This window comes from Emys orbicularis, chromosome 2 (assembly GCF_028017835.1).
Source record: "Emys orbicularis isolate rEmyOrb1 chromosome 2, rEmyOrb1.hap1, whole genome shotgun sequence".
Classification (NCBI taxonomy): Eukaryota; Metazoa; Chordata; order Testudines; family Emydidae; genus Emys; species Emys orbicularis.
The window spans coordinates 2010933-2029381 of NC_088684.1; the positions used below are offsets into that span (position 1 = coordinate 2010933).

An 18449-nucleotide genomic window follows, 5' to 3' on the forward strand; every position below is an offset into this window, starting at 1 on the left:
GCGTCCCTGCAGCGTGTGGTTTCGCTGATGACACCCCAGGGTGCTGCCATTTCATAACCACAAGTTTTTCTTTGTGCCCGAGGCGGTTCTAGCAAAGAATGGGCCAGGCACAAGGCTGGACTCACAGCCCTCCGCTACCCATGCTCCTCCAAGCCGTCAGGGGGCCTGGGCAGCGTTCCAGAGCGACGCGAACCTGTATCTCCAGAGTACTTAGGGGTGCCCACAGCGTGGCCAGCCGCGGGTCCCACTGACCGCTTGTCAGAAGTGATGGGATCAGACCGGATCTGCCTAAAATGGCGCCGAAGGCAGCTTCCAGCACAGCCTGGCGAGGCCCTCGGTGCCAGCACACCCTGCATGTCGAGTCTGCGCGCTGCATGCTGGGATGTGCCCCCGTGGCATTCCAGGAGGGACCCTCAGCCTGCGTTTACCACCCTGCGCAGCCAGGGCAGGGCTCAGCTCCCCTCGACACGGGTAGCCAGACAACACCACGTTGCAGACGGCGCCCACTTGCTGACCTGCAGACCCGGCCCTGGAAAAGAGATTCCCCCCCACCCCTCCTCTCGGGGGACCCAGGCTGGATCGGGTTTACCAGAGGATTCAATGAAATAATCAGAAAAACAGCCCCAGAAAACCCCCCTCGGGGGAACAGTAAAATCCACACAGCGTGCGATCACCTTCGGCTATACGCAACACCAACGCCGCTCCCGCCGAGCCGCAGGGAGCCGGGTGGGAGAGAGCCTGGAAAATACAGGGCCAGCAAAGGGATGAGATTACTGCAAAAACAAAAGGCTTTATTAAAGTTTTTTAAGAAGGAGATTGGAGATAAGTTTTTCTCCAGGCTTTTGGCGCTTAGATGGCTTTGGACCGGAGTTTCCATCTCCCCCCCCCCCCCACTCACTTCCCCTCTCCCCACGCCACCACGGTGAGCTTTGGAGAAAGAGCTCGCACCGCCAAACTGCGTCACTGGCGCCGCAGGCTGCCTCTGACAGCCAGTGGCACACCGTCCTCCGCTCTCAGCGCCGGCCCCTTCCTAGCGCCCTCAGGCTGGGTAACCCACCGACACCCCCAGCAATGGCCCCGCCAGCTGAGGACACAAGCTGTGCGCTCCCCGAGAGCGGAGATCAAACCACTGTCTCTGGGCTGCTTAAGCTGGGCCCTTGTATAAAATCCATCCCAAGTCACCCTCTAGCACATCTGGGATGCAGGCAGGATTCTAGTGCTTAGCGATTAACTACCTCGCCGGGCATTAACCAGCTGTGGAGAACTCTCCCGAGTGAAGGAACAGTCCCCAGAAGCCACGAGGAAGTCCTCAGACAGGGCAGCGTTCGAGCACACACTGGCAGAGACCCTACCCTGCTACCTAACCAAAGGCTTTGTGGGGAGCTGCTTTCTCGACGCCCAGAGGTGCCCGGAAGCTAGGCAGGCCGTCGTACTGATAGGAGGCTCAGGGCTCGGCGGGGGAAACCAGCTCACCCCTGCAGAGATTATCCAGGTGGCAGAGGGCACTCGCAGGTCATTCCTTGATCAAGGGCGGAGGGGAAAACCCTTCGGTGAGTTTTGGTGCATGGAAAAGCTCTACTAGTCCTCCTGTGACTAGGAATCAGTGCGACGGGGCTCAGCTCACCCAGAGGGCAGCAGTGAAACCACGTAGTAGATTAGGGCCCCTTTAACTGCTGCTTGAACGGACAGGGATGGTGGACAAATCGGAGGCTTTGCTCTGAGATCAAACTAATAAAGAGCGTCTCTAACAGGCCCAGCCGCTGGAACACTGGAGTCCACTAGAGGGCAGCATGCAATGCTGCAAGCGAACAGGGAAAGCTCCTCGCTCCAAAGGCAGCGCAGGGGGCCTGGGGACAAGGAGGTGAGCTTGTGCCTGCACTTGGTGAGTCAGCAAGACTCACAGCCAAGTCCTGGCTGCACCAGGACCCGTAACCTGGGCTGAAGAGAGTTTGCACCAACAGGAACCAACGTCACTGGATCGGGGCAGCACGTTGCTCAAAGTCATTTTCAGCACCAGCTCCGATTCCCAGCACAGACAGGACTGGAGACAGTCCCTGGCTGCAGCCAGGGGGATTAGTGGGAGAAGGAAACCTCCCATAGGTGGCTAATCAGACCTCCATCCTGATCCACAGCCCCCCACTATGCCAGTCCTGCACACCCCCCATCCAGCTCTGCTCAGGCCCTTCAATCTCAGACTGCAGCCGGAGACGTGGGACAAGCTCAGGGAAGGGAGGGAAAAGAACGAACGAGAAGGGAAAATACTGAACGGAAAGCGAGGAAGAAGGAAGGAGACGGACGGCAGAACAACTTCGAGACGGATATTGAAAATAGCCAGGGAACAAGAAAGCCCAACGAAGCACAGCCATGGGATGCGACATTTGAAAAACGTCATGAAAGCGACTGCCAAGAAGTTGCACTGAAATGCAGGCACGCCGTGTCCGATCTGCTCAGCCCCGTAACCCCGTTGTCTGCTGGAGCAGAGCGAGCAGCCAGCTTTCCTGGCAAAGTCCCGCCCGCACCAGCCACTGCTGCACCATCTCACCTTGCACTGAAAGAGTGAGCCAGGCATGGCCCGTGCTGCAGCTGAGTGGGGTGAGAGCGGTGGCTGCTGGAGGGGGGAGTGCCATTCACTGCCTCAGCTCGCTCATCAGCCCAGCGCAGCAGCAGCTCCACCAGCCGCCCCAGGCCTGGCCCACAGGGGGTAGATCTACAAACGCTGGGCTGGCCCGTGTCAGCTGACTCAGGCTGGTGGGTCTCTGGGTTGTATAACTGCAGCACAGACGTGCAGGCTGGGGCCAGGGCCGGGCTCCGCGAGGGGGAAGGGTCCCAGGGGCCGGGCTCCAGCCCCAGCCCGAACGTCTACACGGCCATGGTAGAGCTCTGCAGCCCGAGGCAGCTGACGGGGGTTTAACTGCAGCACAGACACACCCAGGGAGACTGAGCCAACCTCAGCGGCTTTGCTGGGCTGCTCTCTCCTCACCCCCCGCCGGCTTAAACCAGCACCAGCGCACTCCCCCCACAGCCAGTCCCCCCTCGCCTGAACAGGCTGGAAAATACATGGCTTACCAAGGACCCCCCCCCAGCAGTCCCCCTTCCAAAAGGGGGGGGGGGGGCGAAGGTGAATCTCTGGTCTGCTGGCAGGCCTGGGGAAGTGGTGCTGGGGCTGCAAGACATCTGGGGAAGGGGGGCGACTGCTGAGAGGGGAGAAGGGATGAATTTGGGGTGATCGGTGACAGCACGGGGAAGGGGGGAATGGGAGCAGCGAGCCGGGTGTGGGAATAGTGGCAGGTGGGGAGGGAGAGAAACAGGCATGAAGCGTGCACAGGAGTCTGGTGTGAAGTGTGAATGTGTGAGAGAGTCCAGGAGTGTGTGCGTGGGACCGTGTGCGCGTGGCTGGGAGCAGCGGGGGGCTGCAACTCGCTGGGGTTTATGGCAGAGGCCAGCTGGGAGAGTCGTGTCTGGGCTGCTAGGTTTCCTTCGCAGTTCTGCCAGGCTGGGACACGGCCATGCTGAATGGAAAGGGGTGGGGTCGGGTCTGTGCTCCTCTCTGGAGCCTGCTAATGACCAGGGAAGCCTTGACTTGTGAAAGGGGAAAACGAGTCCAACTTGCCAATCACACGGGTGTGTGTGTCTGTGTGTTGGGCGTGCTGCCCCCACAGTGTGTGACTTTACAAACTGTTCACCCATTTCTCTTGGCAGCCCTTCTGGGAGGCTGGCCAGCCAGACGCCCCCTGTGACACGCAGGGAATTGGTACAAGGATGGGAAGATTAACAGAGGGAGGCGGGGGAAGGCCAGAATTAGGACTTGCAAGTTCCTGGCTCTTTGAGCCCCCGCACCCCCTGGCTGGGCCTGTACCCCACAGCTCTCCCACTGCACCTCTCTGCTGACCTACAGCAGCCCCTGCCAGCCCAGGGCTGGCCCCCTGCAGACTCAGCTGGCCAGATGTGTGGGCCTGGCCAAACGGCACGGGAGCATTGTGATATGGCTTAGGATGAAGCCGCCGAACCCCTTTCGTTGGTGAGCCACGTCCGCTCTCGGGGTAAAACCCAGGACCGGCCCGTGCTGCTGACTCAGGTTTGCGGGGCTCAGGCAAAGGGGCTGTTTGCAGTGCAGAGCCCAGGCTCTGGGACCCCCATGAGGTGGGAGGCCAGCCCGGGGGTCTCCTTGCAGTGTAGACATACCCTCAGAGGCGTGCTAGTTTCTGGCAGGAGTGCAAGTCTTTGCAGCAGCTCTGTGAGCCCAGACGCGAGCAGGCCCAAACCAATCCCCCGTATGATACAGAAATGGCAGCGAGAAGGGCCCCCGTCTGCCAGGGTCAGAGCAAAGCCCCTTACCGAGAGCCTGGACCGGCCAGGACTGCGCTCTCCAAAGAGCAGGAGAGTTTGGGCACATCGGTCATTGTAGTTCAGAGAATTTGCTTGCATGGGTCTGAAACTTTCACTGACGTCAAAGATCAGACGGGACACTAAGGATCTAGTCTGCTGACCTGTATAACCTGGCCCAGAGCCCTTACGCTGGGGGCTCCAGCTGCAGACGGAGGCAAATGACCCCCTCCCCACCCCCCCACCCCCACACGACGGCTCATCTTCTGGCTGCAGCTGCCCCAACCTATTTGCACCAGCCCCAGCCTCCCTCCCAGTAGCCGTGTTAAAGCCACCAGACATCCGCCAGCGTCTCACAAGAGGCCCTCACCAGGCCAGGCTCAGCTGGGTCTCGCTGGTTTGGGCCTCCAGGAGGGGTAACTGGACAATTAGCCTTGGGAGTCTAGTCCTCTCTGAGGAGCCTGAGGGGCTCCGGAGGTTAGCTCTGACCAGCTGTTATGAGGGCAGCTCTCCCCAGCTCCCGGCTCTGCACGTGCCCCAGAAGCAGACCTCTAGGCTCCCCAGTCCTACCATGACGGGGAGTCTCTGTGCGGCTGCTACCCTCCATCCAGCCGCACCCACTAACCCGGAACACCCACGCTCGGCCAGTGCAGTGAATTCGGAGGCAGCATGTACCAACTGGTGCAGCCCAGGTCTGATGGCTGGGATAGTCGCTAAAGAAGTTTACGAGCCCTTGTGCCGAGCATGGAGAGGCCCTGGCCCAGCACTGAGGCCAGGACGTGGCACAAGAGAAAGCCGTGCAGACATCCCCCCTCCAAAGAAGTGCTGCCTGCTGCTTTCCTAACCGGGCTAAACAAAGCAACCGCCACGCCAAACCAAGCACCAGCGCCAAGCAAGAGGAGGGTGGGAAGAGGCAGGTCCTTCAGCTCCAGGCGTTGGGGAGAAGGTCTCTCCTTTGGAAGAGCCGACACCTCAGCGGCACATATTTCCTGGGGGAAACGAGCCAAAGGGTGGGGGTCTGCAGCCTCTGTTTATCCGTCACTAAAACAAAGTGAAGCTAGCACCGGCTACTAACTCACCCCCGGCTGCTCTAGCCTCACTGCGAGCTGCTTGGGGCAGGTGTCGCAGGTCTGAGACACCACGCCAGCTTTCCAGTCCAAAGGCCTGCCGCGGGATCAGCTGCAGGGAAACAGGCCTGATCACACTGGCTGAGACGCCCTTGGACGAAAGCAGCAGCAGCCACCGAGTGCCACGAACCGGCCTAGGGTTTGTAAACATGGCAGGCAAGACGGCGCCTGCCTCGGGAAACGCGTGGGTTGTCTCAGGCCCAGCAAGAGCCCGAGCAGGCCTCGGAAGTGCGGACAGACAAAGGCCTGGGCTAAGTGATGCACTGCATGGGGAGGAGGGAAGAGAAGCAGCAACCGGGCAGCACGGAGGGGGAGGGGAACGTACTGCAGCCTCCCGTCCCAGGGAGTGCTCCGAATCCTTTAGAAACAGAGCGCCCGATCGGACCTCCCTGCTGAGCCGTGGCGCGTGACATCAAGCTCTCCAGGTGGGCCCCTCGGGACAGCGGGGTCCAAGCACCAGTCTTGGCGCACGCTCTCACTGACAGCGCCCCAGTGCTGCCTATCCCCAGCGTGGGACAGACTGATTCCAGACTCTTCATGGGGCCCCAGAGAGACCAGCGGTGCTGAGGGGGCTTCCCGGATCATAAAAGCAGCCAATAACCAGCTCCGCACGGCCTTCAACGGCAGGCGGCTGGGCGTCTCTGGAATCAGGCCGCTCGGTTCAGCACAGGGGCTGCCCAGGAGGAAAGCACGGCCTGTCACATGCTGGAAGTCCTTAGCAGGAAATCTAACCCGACAGCGACGGCCTAATCATTGCACGGTCCTGCAGGCACGAAGCCTGCTGACAGGCAGGGGAATGGCCCTTTGGCTCCGGGCCCCTAAGGGGAACGGGGCGGCACCTCCCCACTCAGACTGGATCCTGGCTCACCAACGGACTCAAGCGGCTGTTGCTGTCCGGGAGGTGCCCAACGAGAGCCAGCGCTCTCGAGAGAGACAGCTGGGGGGCTAGGGAAGGAAGTTTGTTGCATGGCTCCTGAGCAGAAGAGCTTTGCTCCCCAGCAGCATCCGTCTCGTCACCTCCCCTGAGCGTCCTCCCCCTCCACGGCGGATTGGCAGGGAGCGCTGGCACTTGGTGTTCTGCCCAATGCAAGAGCTTCCGGGCCTTGCCAGTGTGGGAGCACAAGCTCAGAGCTTTAATGCACAGGAGCCTCAGAGAATCCACAAGACCTGGTGGTGGGGACACTCATCCTGGGCCTTCCTCCCCGAAGCTTCCACAATCCGGCTGGGTGGGGCGCATTCCTCTCCCCACCCTTTACTGCTCTCCTTCCTCGACCCCTGCCCAACACAGCAACCCACCCGTACCGTGTTCCCAGGTGCTCGCCAACACTGCTCTGACAGGGCCCAATCCCCTTCCTAGTTCAGACTCAAGATGCAATCTAGGCGTCTTGCTCCTTCTGTGTGAACCGGAGAACAACTCTGGCCTGGTGACAGAGGTCCCTGGGAGGGTCTGGGGATCTCCGGGCGCTCGATTAGCTGAAGAAGCTATCCCAGAAGGGCTTTAATGCAGGAGATGGGGAAGAGAAGCCCCAACCTCGGGTCACCATACATTGCCTGATATTGGGACTTCCTTTCAGGGACAGAAGCTAGAAAGCAACCCAGATCAGGTAGCACCAGGGTCCATGCAAACCCCAAGAGGGTCCTGTGCCCCGCCAGGCCCCACAGTGCAGACCCACGCGTCTGTACCAAAACAACCACCTCCACGCCAGCAGTTACTGTTCTTTGCTGGGCCCTTCTTCCATGACCTCTCAGGCACCAGCAACAGACACCCGGCAAACCACCTGAGCAGAAAAACAAGGAGACGAGCAGGCTGTTTCCAAGCAGGTATGAGTGTGGTCCAAGGGATTCTACATGGCCACCCAGGGCCATGGAGAGGCATCCTGGAGATTACGTGTCCCACCCGGGGCAAACAGCCAGGTTTAAACGAGCGGTCTCCAACACTGGCATGGGTTAGGAGCCCTGCTCTAGCTCCGGCCGGTTAGTTTGTTCCGACAGGCCAAGCCTGGTTGCTGAGGTGAGCGCTGACACTGTTTGGCTAGTCCCACGGCAAAGGCCAAACTGTTCAGCCACATGGGAGGGTGCCCAAGAGGAGCTGTATTTGACGCGGTGCGCACCGCAGACCAGGACCTACCCCCAGCATCCCGCTCCTTTGACAGCCCATGGGCTGCTGGGCAGGTTAGCAGCACAGCTCTCACCTGAGCGGAGTCTGGACACACCCGGACAGCCACTAGCCAGAGGAGAGGGCAGATCAGACAGGACACGCAGGCCCCATCCATGCTAGCTGCGCTTGGCACCCACCATCAAACACAGCTCCCAACAGCCAGCTTTCAACACCCACTGCAGAAAGAGCGAGCGGCCCGTTGTCATGAGCTACCAGGCGGGTTTAGCACAGGGCACCTAATCCAACCAACGTTTCCAAAGATTCATTTTAACCTTGGAACTTGGGAAAGCGTCTACAAAACGAAGCCTTTCTACCCAGTGGCAGTAAGCTGTAGTTCCTTTGACACTTGTATCCGATTGTGTGTGACTACAGCTCTCTGCCTCACACCCACTCTTGCGTTGAAGTCAGAAGGCCATTTTCAGCCTCGGTGCAAACACACACGAAGGATCCAGCCCGTTGCCCTGTCCTGGGAGCCTGTCAGATCTCCTATGCTAAGCAGGGTCAGGTTAGTGTTTGGATAAGAGACCAAGGTATGCAGAGGTGCAGTGAGAGAATTTGACAGATGTTGCTCTTCCTTTGGGCCTTGCCCCCCCTCAGATTTCCTACCCTTGCTACAATTTGGGCAACTCTGGTAGCAACCGAGGGGCGCTATGGTAGGCCAGCTCACCGAATCACCACCTCATAACTCCGCTGGCAGCAGGGCGAGGGGATATTGTGGTTAAGATGACGGCCGTTGCTGGCTCCTTGTCTACAACGCACCATTGGTAACAACCATGGGAAATTTCAGGGGAAAAGGCCAGTTTTTCTAAGTCAGCACCAAACCGGTGCCCCGGCAGAGTCACTACAAGGTGCAGCGCTGCTGGAGGTGGCATCCTTCGCATGGGACACAACCCGTTATATTTATTTACTTACTTCTTGCAGTTATTAATGAGCCCGTATCCCTCTAGAGGAGTTGGGTCCGGAGGAAATTCCTACATTAGTGATTTAATTCTGCCTCCCCAAATGCCCCTTAATGCAGACAGGATCCTCAGTTATGTAAGGTTGTCACGTGCTGTTAAACAGCTGTTCTGTTCCACTCTATAGATGGCCGCATTCATCTTTGTGCCTGGGCTCTGTATCCACAAAGTGCTTGGGGATTGGCAAGCTGCTGGAGAAATGCAAAACCTCTCATTGTTTACTGTCTGTTCCACATTGGTTGCTAATTATAAATCATGTACACCTCTACCCCGATATAACGCGAATTCGGATAGAACGTGGTAAAGCAGTGCTCCGGGGGGGGGGGGGGGGGCTGCATGCTCCGGCAGATCAAAGCAAGTTTGATATAGCACGGTTTCACCTATAACGCGGTACGGTTTTCTGGCTCCCGAGGACAGCGTTATATCGGGGTAGAGGTGTATTATGACTTTGCCCCAGAACTGAGGAGAGGAGAGGAGGCTCTTGTTTAACATACATTGGAAAATTCCTGCAAATGTGGTAAGGAATTTTGTTTTAAAAGTAAAATCAAAAAGGAATCGGATTCCTGGCCAAGTCGGACATGTCTGATCGCTTTTCCTTGTGTGGAACCCCTTGGCTGCCCCTCCTCCACAAAAGGAAGGCAGAGCGGTAGCGTAAACTGGATTTCAACACTCCCAGCCTACTGTGTCACAGAACCCTCTGCACGAGCGGACCTGCAACGCATGGGCATTCCGTATGCCAGAATGCCCATCGGGGCTGTTCCCGGCGCCAGGGCAGTGTCGGCCGTACACGCGCAGAGTATGAAGTGAGGCGCAGGACAGGGAGGGGAAACGGCTCTTGCCTCAGTAAAACGCCACTGCCCAGCCATCCAGTTACTCCTGCCTCATAACAGGAGTGAGGCGAAAGAGGGGACGCAGCCAGGAGCCCTAAGCAAGCCCATGTCTCCTCAGACGTGCCCATTCCCTGCTCGGACTCCAGCCCTTCACAGGCCGTGCTGCTGAGGAAAGAAGGCAGCACAAAGGGCGCTCGAGACGACTCCGGGCACAGGATTGTGCTGGGGTTGACTTTACTTAAGTGGTACCGTCCCGGCTTTGCTTCCCAGCGGCCTGCCTGCGAGCTCCTGAAGGACAGCAGTACGACGCAGCGTGGAGTCGAACCCAAGAGGAGTAAACGCCAGCACAGCTGAGGGGCTACAGAAATGCTGAGGAGAGGGTCAGAACTTGGCACGGGTCCAGCAGGGAGCCAGCTGTGGCTTTCAGACAGGAAGGCGCTGAATTCACAATCCTCCCCAGCACTCCTCAGTTACTGAGGGTACTCTGCTCACCTCCACCCCTGCACACCAGCTGCACCCACACAGAGCAACAGGTCCAGGAGTAGAACAACAGGGAACAGTCTGGTACATGGGCAAGTCTATGATTTAGTCACAGGTATTTTTAGTCAGCGTTATGGACAGGCCATGGGCAACAAACAAAAAATTCACAACCCACGACTTGACAATGACCTTTACTAGAAATACCCCTGAGTAAATCATAGCTGGAGGGCCCCGGGGCACCGCTTCTCCGGGGGGAGGGGGGGGGGAAGAGGCCTGCTCTGGGGGCCGCCAAGCAGTGGCCAGCGTGACTGCCCCCGGGGCCAGCCTCATCGGCCGCTGCTCGAGCTGTCCCTGGAGCTAGCTGAGCAGCTAACCCCGAGGTCAGCCACACTGGCCACTGCCGAAGTCACTGAGCTCACGGAAAGTCGCAGAATCCGTGACAGACACAGAGCCTTACTCAGGGGACATGCTCCAAGGCCAGAACCCTGGTTCTACTCCAGCCTCTGCCACTGGCTGCGGGAGCTCTTTGTAAATCACTTCCCTTCCCGGGCCTAGCCAAGGCTAGGAAAACAAGCCATTAAACCTCACCCTTCAGGGTTTAAACTCATCTCACCACAAGGAGTTCGAAAGGGACCGAATGTGGAGGCAGATTATCCCACACCTGCCTACGAGGGGCGCTTACACCTTCCTCCGGAGCACCTGTCAGAGACCAGACCTGAGTTCCACCCTGGCCATTGTGGCAATCCCAGTGCTGCTCTTTCAGAGCGTGTTCGTGTACCCAGGGTTTCACAGTTAAATAAACCCTCACTAGATTAGTGTTTTAAAATGTGGCAGTTACAAAATTTTAACTTGCTCATTGTAAATTACTTATTTTCCTACTCTAGACATGATCTTGTGCCTCAGTTTCCTAATCTGTGACCCAGGAATTATACCAGCGGCTCACAGGAGCTGTACCCAGATTAGTATTTGCATTCAGCTGGAAGGTGGTATAGGAGAGCGAAGTATCTCACTCTAGAAGTGGCAGGAGACCTAGACCTCCTTTAATTAACAACACGCAAGTAACACTCCAGCTTCCTATGCCATCTCCCTGCAGTAAACGCACATCTCCTCTGCCAGAACCGCTGCTCCCCAACCCTCAGTCCTCACGCTGTTTTTGCACGGCAGCTGAATGATACAGTCATAGAACCATAGAAGATTAGGGTTGGAAGAGATCTCAGGAGGTCATCTAGTCCCACCCCCTGTTCCAACCCCAACTAAATCATCCCAGCCTGAAATCTGAGAAGTGTGTCCTATGTTGTCACCACACAGAACAATAAACCACACGCTTAATAAGTGCCCCCCCAATAATAAGAGATTCGTCTGCATGAGCTGTGTCTTATTATCCTGGTTCACATGCACACAAACCACATGCCTTCTTCCCCGACCACCACGGCCTGCAAACTGAAGCCATGAGGGTTTCTCATGGAGGAGTCTCCCGAACTGGCAAATCGTTCAGCATGTGACCCGCATAAATTGTTGACAGGGGAGGGTGGGGGGAGAGCCCTGGTTTCTTGGGCATGGAATTGTCTTTCTAGGCGAAGTTACGTTTTAAGAGAGAACGCAGGGCACAGCTACAAGACACTAGTATTATACGGCCACGTTCTGACATTTCACACTTACTTGTGCCTTCTTTGAGAGCAAACTGCCTTTCAGCGTCCCCTCATCACCGCTGTCCTGGTCCTCTGCCTCCTCCTCCGTGCTGCTGTCACTTCCAGAATCCTCCAGCCCAGAGTAGACGCTCTCTTCGCTGTCTGTCAGGTCATCGCTTTCCTGGGCTTGCTCCTCCAGCACTTGGGTACTGGGAATGGACAGCTGAAAGGAAAGCACAAGCATCACTGCACAGAACCCCCAACGGTCTCCCCCTTGTCTACCCTCGGAGGATTGGCTAGTACAGTTATACCAGCAAACCCCTCCAGTGTGCACAGTTACCCCAGTGTAAGAGGAGTTACACCGGTTCAGGGAACTGGCGATAGAACTTCTGTAGAACCACGCTAGGGTTTTTATTGCCATAGCTACAGCAGTACATTGCTATGCTGGTAAAACTGATCCGCATAGCCCAGGCCTAAGAGGGACACAAGTAAGGTTCGCAAACTTGATGGCGTCCCAGAAATGCTGCTGTGAGTTACTTAAATTTGATTATGTCCCTCCCTGCTAGGAGTCTCCAGAGTGCCTGCTTCACCAATACAAGCAAGACACGGTTAATCTTCATGCCAATTCCCTTAACTGTAGAAACACAGGCGTGCACGGGATTTCAGGTCAGCTAGTCCAGCCCCCTGTGCTGAGGCAGTGCCAAGAACACCTCCACCTTCCCTGACAGGTGTTTGTCCAACCTGTTCTTACAAGCCTCCCAGGACAGGGATTCCACAACTTCCCTTGGAAGCCTGTTCTAGTATTTAAGGAGTTAGAAAGTTTTTCCTAATGTCTAACTTAAATCTCCCTTGCTGCAGACAAAGGCCATTGCTACTTTTCCTACCTTCAGCGGCCACGGAGAACAACTGATCACCATCCTCTTTACAACAGCCCTTAACATACTTGAAGACTGATCAGGTCTCCCTGCAGTCTGATTTTCTCAAGGCTAGACATGCCCAGGGCTTTTTAACCTCTCCTCACAGGTCAGGTTTTCTAAACCTTTTATTATTTTTGTTGCTGTCCTCTGGACTTGCTCCAATTTTTCCACATCTTTCCTCAAGTGTAGTGCCCAGAGCTGGACACAGTACTCCAGGCCGAGGCCTCACCAGCACCAAGTAGAATGGGACAGTTATCTCCAGCATTTTACATACGAAGGTCCTATTAATTCACCCCAGAATGATATTATCCTTTTACACAACTGCTTCACTCATATTCAAGTTAAGACCCACTATAACCCTCAAATCCTTTTCAGCAGTACTACTGCCTAGCCAGTTATTCCTCATTTTGTAGTTATGCATTTGACTTTTCCTTCCTAGGTATAGTACTTATTGAATTTCATCTTGCTGATTTCAGACCAATTCTCCAATGTGTCAAGGTCATTTTGAATGCTAATCCTGCTCTCCAAAGTGTTTGCAACCTCTCCTAAGCACACCCAGGGCTGACCTCTGCAGGACCCCACTAGATACATTCCCCCAGTTTGACAGCAAACCATTGATAACTACGCTTTGAGCATGATCTTTCAACCATTTGTGCACCCACCGTACAGTAATTTAATGAAGACTACATTTCCCTAGTTTGTTTATGAGATTGTCATGTGGGAACATCTCAAAAGTCTTACTAAAAAAAATATATATATCAAGATATATTGTGTCTACTGCTTCCCCTCATCCTCTAGGAAATTAGGTTGGTTTTGCATGATTGTTCTTGAGAAATCCATATTAACTATTATTTATCACCTTATCATCCTCTAGGTGCTTACAAACATTCTTTAATAGTTTGTTCCAGTATATTTTCAGGTATCAAAGTTGGGCTGACTGGTCTACAATTCCCCAGGTCCTCTTTGTTCCCCTTTTTAATGTAGGTACTGTACTATGTTTGCCCTTCTCTAGTTCTCTGGGACCTCATCTGTCCTCCATGAGTTCTTAAAGAGGATCACTAATGGTTCTAGATTTTCAGCTGGTTCCTTAAGCACCCTAGGGCAAATTCTGTCAGATCCTGCAAACTTGAATACATCTAGCTTATTTAGATATCTTTTAACCTGTCCTTTCCTCCTCCTCCCCCCCCGCCACCCCGCCCATTATGGCTGCGTTCCCTCCCCCTTGTTGTTAATATTGTGTTAACCATTCGGTCACTATTAACCTGTTTAGTGAAGACTGAACCAACGTAGGCATTAAACACCTCAGCCTTCTTGGTGTCGCCCGTTATTAGCTCTTGTTCTCCACTAAGTAGTGGGGCTACACTTGCCTTCATCTTTCTCTAGCTCCTAATGTATTTATTTTCTTCCTCCTAACTAGGGCACAGCTTTGCCCCTGAACCACTTTCCAATCCCAGCTCTGGCTCCTGGAATCTACCCTTTGCATCACCTCCCTCTGGGCTCTAGTTACCAGTCTTCAGGAACCTTTCAGCCACTCAGTGCTGCCTATTTGTCGCCCAGGAGTGGCCTGATCCCTACCTGTGGGCCTCCCTCCCACTGATTCCCCTCAGAAACTTCCTCCCAAAGAGTCCTGTCACATACACATCCCCACCCTCAGATAAAAGCCTTTCATAGCCTGTGAGCCAGTCACCGGCCCCATCACCACTCCATACGCAGCTAGGGCCCTCTTGCCCTGCTGCAGAAAGGTGACCTGCTTGCAACATTCAAACCGCTCTTTCATACTCAGCCGTAGGCCTCCTGGGTTAACCCTGGGGAGTTAGGGAGGGCAGGAAAGGGAGTTCAAGCAATGCTGGATTTTGTAATATGGGAACTGTGAGCTAGCCTTGCTTACAGCAAAGAAGTACCCTAAGTGGTTACCTTTGAAACCTTGGATAAACATCTGTTTCCATACAGATGTGCTGCTGAGTCCATTAATGAATGGGGGAAAACAACAGACACCATCAGCAGTGCATCGCAAACACCCCACATGCGCACAGTCCCGTTTGAAGGTGCACGATACTATAACTCTCATAAGCACAAGTGAGGACAAACAGGTCTCACTAAAGTTACAACCAAGATTTACTCAGCTCTGTCAATTACGTTCACCAGAAAATACTCGCTCCACGCCTTTAAAACAGAAAAAGGAAGCCTGCACGCAAATAGACATGGATAGACCATAAAGGTCCCAACCCCAAAGACAGATCTGCCTTTGCATATCTCGCTCCAGCTATGGGTCTAAGAATCTCTCCCCATCCACCCCCAACTATGGGCTGCAGGCCCCTCAGCTGTTCCCAGGAAATAGACTGAAGCGGAGACCTGGCTTCAGTTGCACAAAAATCCCCTCTCCACCAGCACCTTCTTTCGTTTATTCACTGAATAAGCCTGGAGCTCTGTGGGACAGGGACCGGGGCTGGGGGGTTGTACAGCACCGAGCACATGCTGGGCATGACCGGGAGCAGAACGCGATCCCCCCTCCCCGTCCCAAACACACCTGACCCCACTCTCCATAGACCCCCCCCCGCCCAAGGGTCCCTGCGCCCGCTCCCCTCCCCCCAGCACGGGCCCCCGCCTCACCCGGCGGCTCCCCCCCGCCCGCTCCATGGCTCCTTCCCGGCAGGAAGCTCCTCCAGCTGCAGCTCCACAAGTCCCGCGTGCGCCGCGCTGCTCCTCCTCCTCACACCACGTGCGGGGAGGTCAGAGGTCACGGTGCCCCGCCCCCTCCCGCGATATTCGGGAATATTTCCCGGTTCCTCCCCGGGGGAGCGGGCTATCCCGGGACAGGCCGTTCTGCGCCGCACGGCTGAGAGAAACATTCCAGTCCCAAGCGGACTGGGGTCAGGGGGTCAAAGGTCAGAGGAGCCATTGGCTCCAGCGCATGCGCTTTCTATCATTCCCCCCGCTTACCTGGGCGCGCCGTACGCATGCGCCTCACTCCAGCCTGCGCTTGGGAAGGGGGAAGCGCGCACGAGGCAGATAGCGCAAGCGCAGAGCTCTGGGCCTGCCGGGGACGGGGTGGAGACAGTGAGGGGGGCCGCGCATGCGCCCGGCTGGCTCGGAAGGGGGCTTGGCCGTCACCGTGAGGCGTCCCAAGATGGCGGCGGCCATGCTGGGCTCCGGGGGGTTCAGTGCGCAGGCCACGGCCGGGCCCCGCGGCGGGGGGAGGCGGCGCTAACCACCCTCGGCGAGCCGGGACCCCCGCCTCTGTCTCGGCGGCTGGGCCCCGCGGCCTCCTGCGGCGCTCCTGGGCCTCGGCGAGCCCCGGCCTCTCGTGGGCCCGCGGCCGGGCCCCGTGCGCTGAGCCCCGGCCCCGAGGGGATGGAGGGCCCCGGGGCGGCTGGGGGGGGCGCGGGCCCCGCCGGCAGCAACGTCCCCGCCTTCCTCACCAAGCTGTGGACCCTGGTGGAGGATCCCGACACCGACCCGCTCATCTGCTGGAGCCCGGTGAGTGGCGGGGCCTGGGGCGCGCTGCCGGGGGCGGGGCCCGGCTTTGTCCCGTGGGGGCTGGGCCTGGAGCCCCTCGCCGCCGGGGCTCGGCCCGCTCCCTACGGGGGGTGTCCCCTGGGCTCGGCTCCTCTCGCCAGCGCAGCCGCCGCACCCAGGCGCCGGCCGGACATGGCCTTCGTCCCCGGGGCGCCTCATGCTGCGCCCGGGAGGCGTTGGGACAAGGGAGTCCCGGGCGGCCCTTCGAGGGGTAAGCTCTGAGCCCTGGCTGATAGTTGGGGCGGCTCGGAGGGGGAAGGGCGGGAAGCATTTTGGAGGAAAACGGGGAACAGGTAACACAGCCTACCCTAGGCGAGCGCCCAGTGTAGCATCATTTAAGGCCCAAGATGCATCTTTCGGGATGCTCCCAGGGGAATAGTTGCCTGTTCTGGTTTATATAGGTGAACTACCTAACATTGAGCATGTGGCTTTGATTAGCCTATTTGATCTTCCCAGCTTTCTCTTAGAGCTTGATTAAATGAGAAAGTTGCAATGGTTTAATTTAAGGTTTGAGTTGAACTGACGTTTCTAAAAGGTAAGAAAGGCTGTGTAAGCACTCTTACTGAGTTTAAACCAAAATAATCCACTCTTAAACAGCTACAAGAATAGATACACAGGAATTTCTACTGGCTTAAAAAGAATACTTTAACTGAAACTGGTGCAACTCTTTTGTTTAGAAAAGACCTTACACTCCTTGTACCTGTGAAAAGACCACACAAGTGCTCTTTAATCATTAGATCCTTGGGACTGTCTAAACCGTTTTTAAACCAGTATAACTGTTTTGTTTAGGGGGGTAACTTTTGTAATTGAAATAATTATATCCGTACAGCTCCAAGGGCTGATGCAGTTGTAAGGAGCCTTATACTGGTGTACGTTATTCCCCTTCTTTTACGGGAGTAAGTATAAGCACCGACATATGGGTATAAATCAGTGGTTCTCAAACTGTGGGTTGGGACCCCATTGTAATGGGTCATCAGGGCTGGCGTTAGACATGCTGGGGCCCGGAGCTGAAGCCTGAGCCACGCTGCCCAGGGCCGAAGCCTGAGCCCCACCGCCCTGGGCCCAAGCCCAAGGGCATCAGCCCTGAGTGACAGGGCTCAGGTTACAGACCCCCTCCCCCCGCCCGCCCAGAGCTGAAGCCATTGAGCTTCCGCTTTGGCCACTGGGGTGGTGGGATTCGGACTTTGACTTTGGGGTCCCCCCCCACCTGGGGCAGCAGGGTTTGGGCAGACTCAGGCTTCGGTCCCTGCTTCTGGGGTCATGTAGGAATGTTTGTTGTCAGAAGAGGGTCGTGGTGCAATGAAGTTTGAGAACCCCAGGTATAACTCAGAGCAGGCTATACCACTATAGTTAAATTGGTACGACTTGTGTGTGTAGACAAACCATTGTAGGATTGTATTTCCTGAACAGTAGTACGAGTAGAGAGGTTATTTTACCTCTGTATGTGGCATTGGTGTGACTGCTGCTGTAATACTGTGTCCAGTTCTGGTGTCCTCAATTCAAGAAGGATGTTGATAAATTGGAGAGGGGTCAGAGAAGAGCTGTGAGAGTAATTAAAGGATTAGAAAACATGCCTTATAGTAATACTCAAGGAGCTCAGTCTGTTTTGATTAACAAAGAAGTTTAAAGGGTAACTTTGATTACCGTCTATAAATATCTATGTGGGGAACAAATATTTAATGGTGGGCTCTTCAGTCTAGCAGAGAAAGGTATAACACGATCCAATGGCTGGAAGTTGAAGCTAGACAAATTCAGACTGGTAGTAAGGTGTAAATTTTTAAGAGTGAGGCCATGTCTACACTAGCGAGCTTACAGTAGTACAGGTGTACTGATGCTGCTGCGCCCCTGTAAGATTGCTTATGTAGCTGCTCTATGCTGGCGGGAGAGAGTTCTCCCGTCAATACAATAAAACCACCCCACGAGTCGCGGTAGCTGTGTTGGTGGGAGAAGCTCTCCCGCCAACATAGCGCTGGCCACAGTGGCGCTTCTGTCAGTTTAACTTGTGTTGCTCAGGGGGGTGTTTTTTCACACCTCTGAGCGACATAAGTTATACTGACAAAAGTGGTAGTGTAGACATGGCCTGAGAGTAATTAACCATTGAAATGTATTACCAAGGGTCCTGGGGGATTCTCCATCATCATTGCTAATTTTTACATCAAGATTGGCTGTTTTTTCTAAAATTTCTGCTCTAGGAATTATTTTGGGAACTTTTCTGGCCTGTTTTATACAGGAGGTCAGATTAGGTGATCAGGGTGGTCCCTTCTGGCCTTGGAACCTATGAAACAGGTGCGATAGGTCCAGCATATTGAGTACTTGGCAGAAACCCGCCCTGTCGTGAGAATGAGAGTTGCAGTTGTGCAAGCTCGTATCCCCCTGCATTCTGCCAAGCTGAGGAAACTTGAGTTTTTATAAGAAAAGTGGCAATGTCAGGAACTAGTGCAATAAAGTCTTTTAAAGGAAATTCTGTTGCAGCCAACACGTGTTTCTCTTGAGTTCAAAGGAAAGATGCTTCCT

General features: G+C 55.5%; 2 protein-coding genes across 3 annotated transcripts in view; one reads left to right on the top strand and one right to left on the bottom strand.

The window, feature by feature from the left end:
- The window catches only part of BOP1 (BOP1 ribosomal biogenesis factor), a 93155-nt gene extending 77595 nt beyond the window's left edge, over positions 1-15560 (bottom strand). Inside the window, exons 1-3 of the mRNA XM_065400149.1 lie at positions 15388-15560; positions 14107-14224; positions 11534-11725 (exon numbers count right to left, since the gene is read on the bottom strand). Coding sequence (XP_065256221.1) covers positions 11534-11725; positions 14107-14224; positions 15388-15560 — 483 coding nt within the window. The remainder of the gene's footprint in view (positions 1-11533; positions 11726-14106; positions 14225-15387) is intronic.
- Positions 15561-15770: 210 nt separating this feature from the next.
- The window catches only part of HSF1 (heat shock transcription factor 1), a 103130-nt gene continuing 100451 nt past the window's right edge, over positions 15771-18449 (top strand). For both annotated transcript variants that reach the window (XM_065397823.1, XM_065397824.1), the window contains exon 1: positions 15771-15896. In XM_065397823.1, coding sequence (XP_065253895.1) covers positions 15771-15896 — 126 coding nt within the window. The remainder of the gene's footprint in view (positions 15897-18449) is intronic.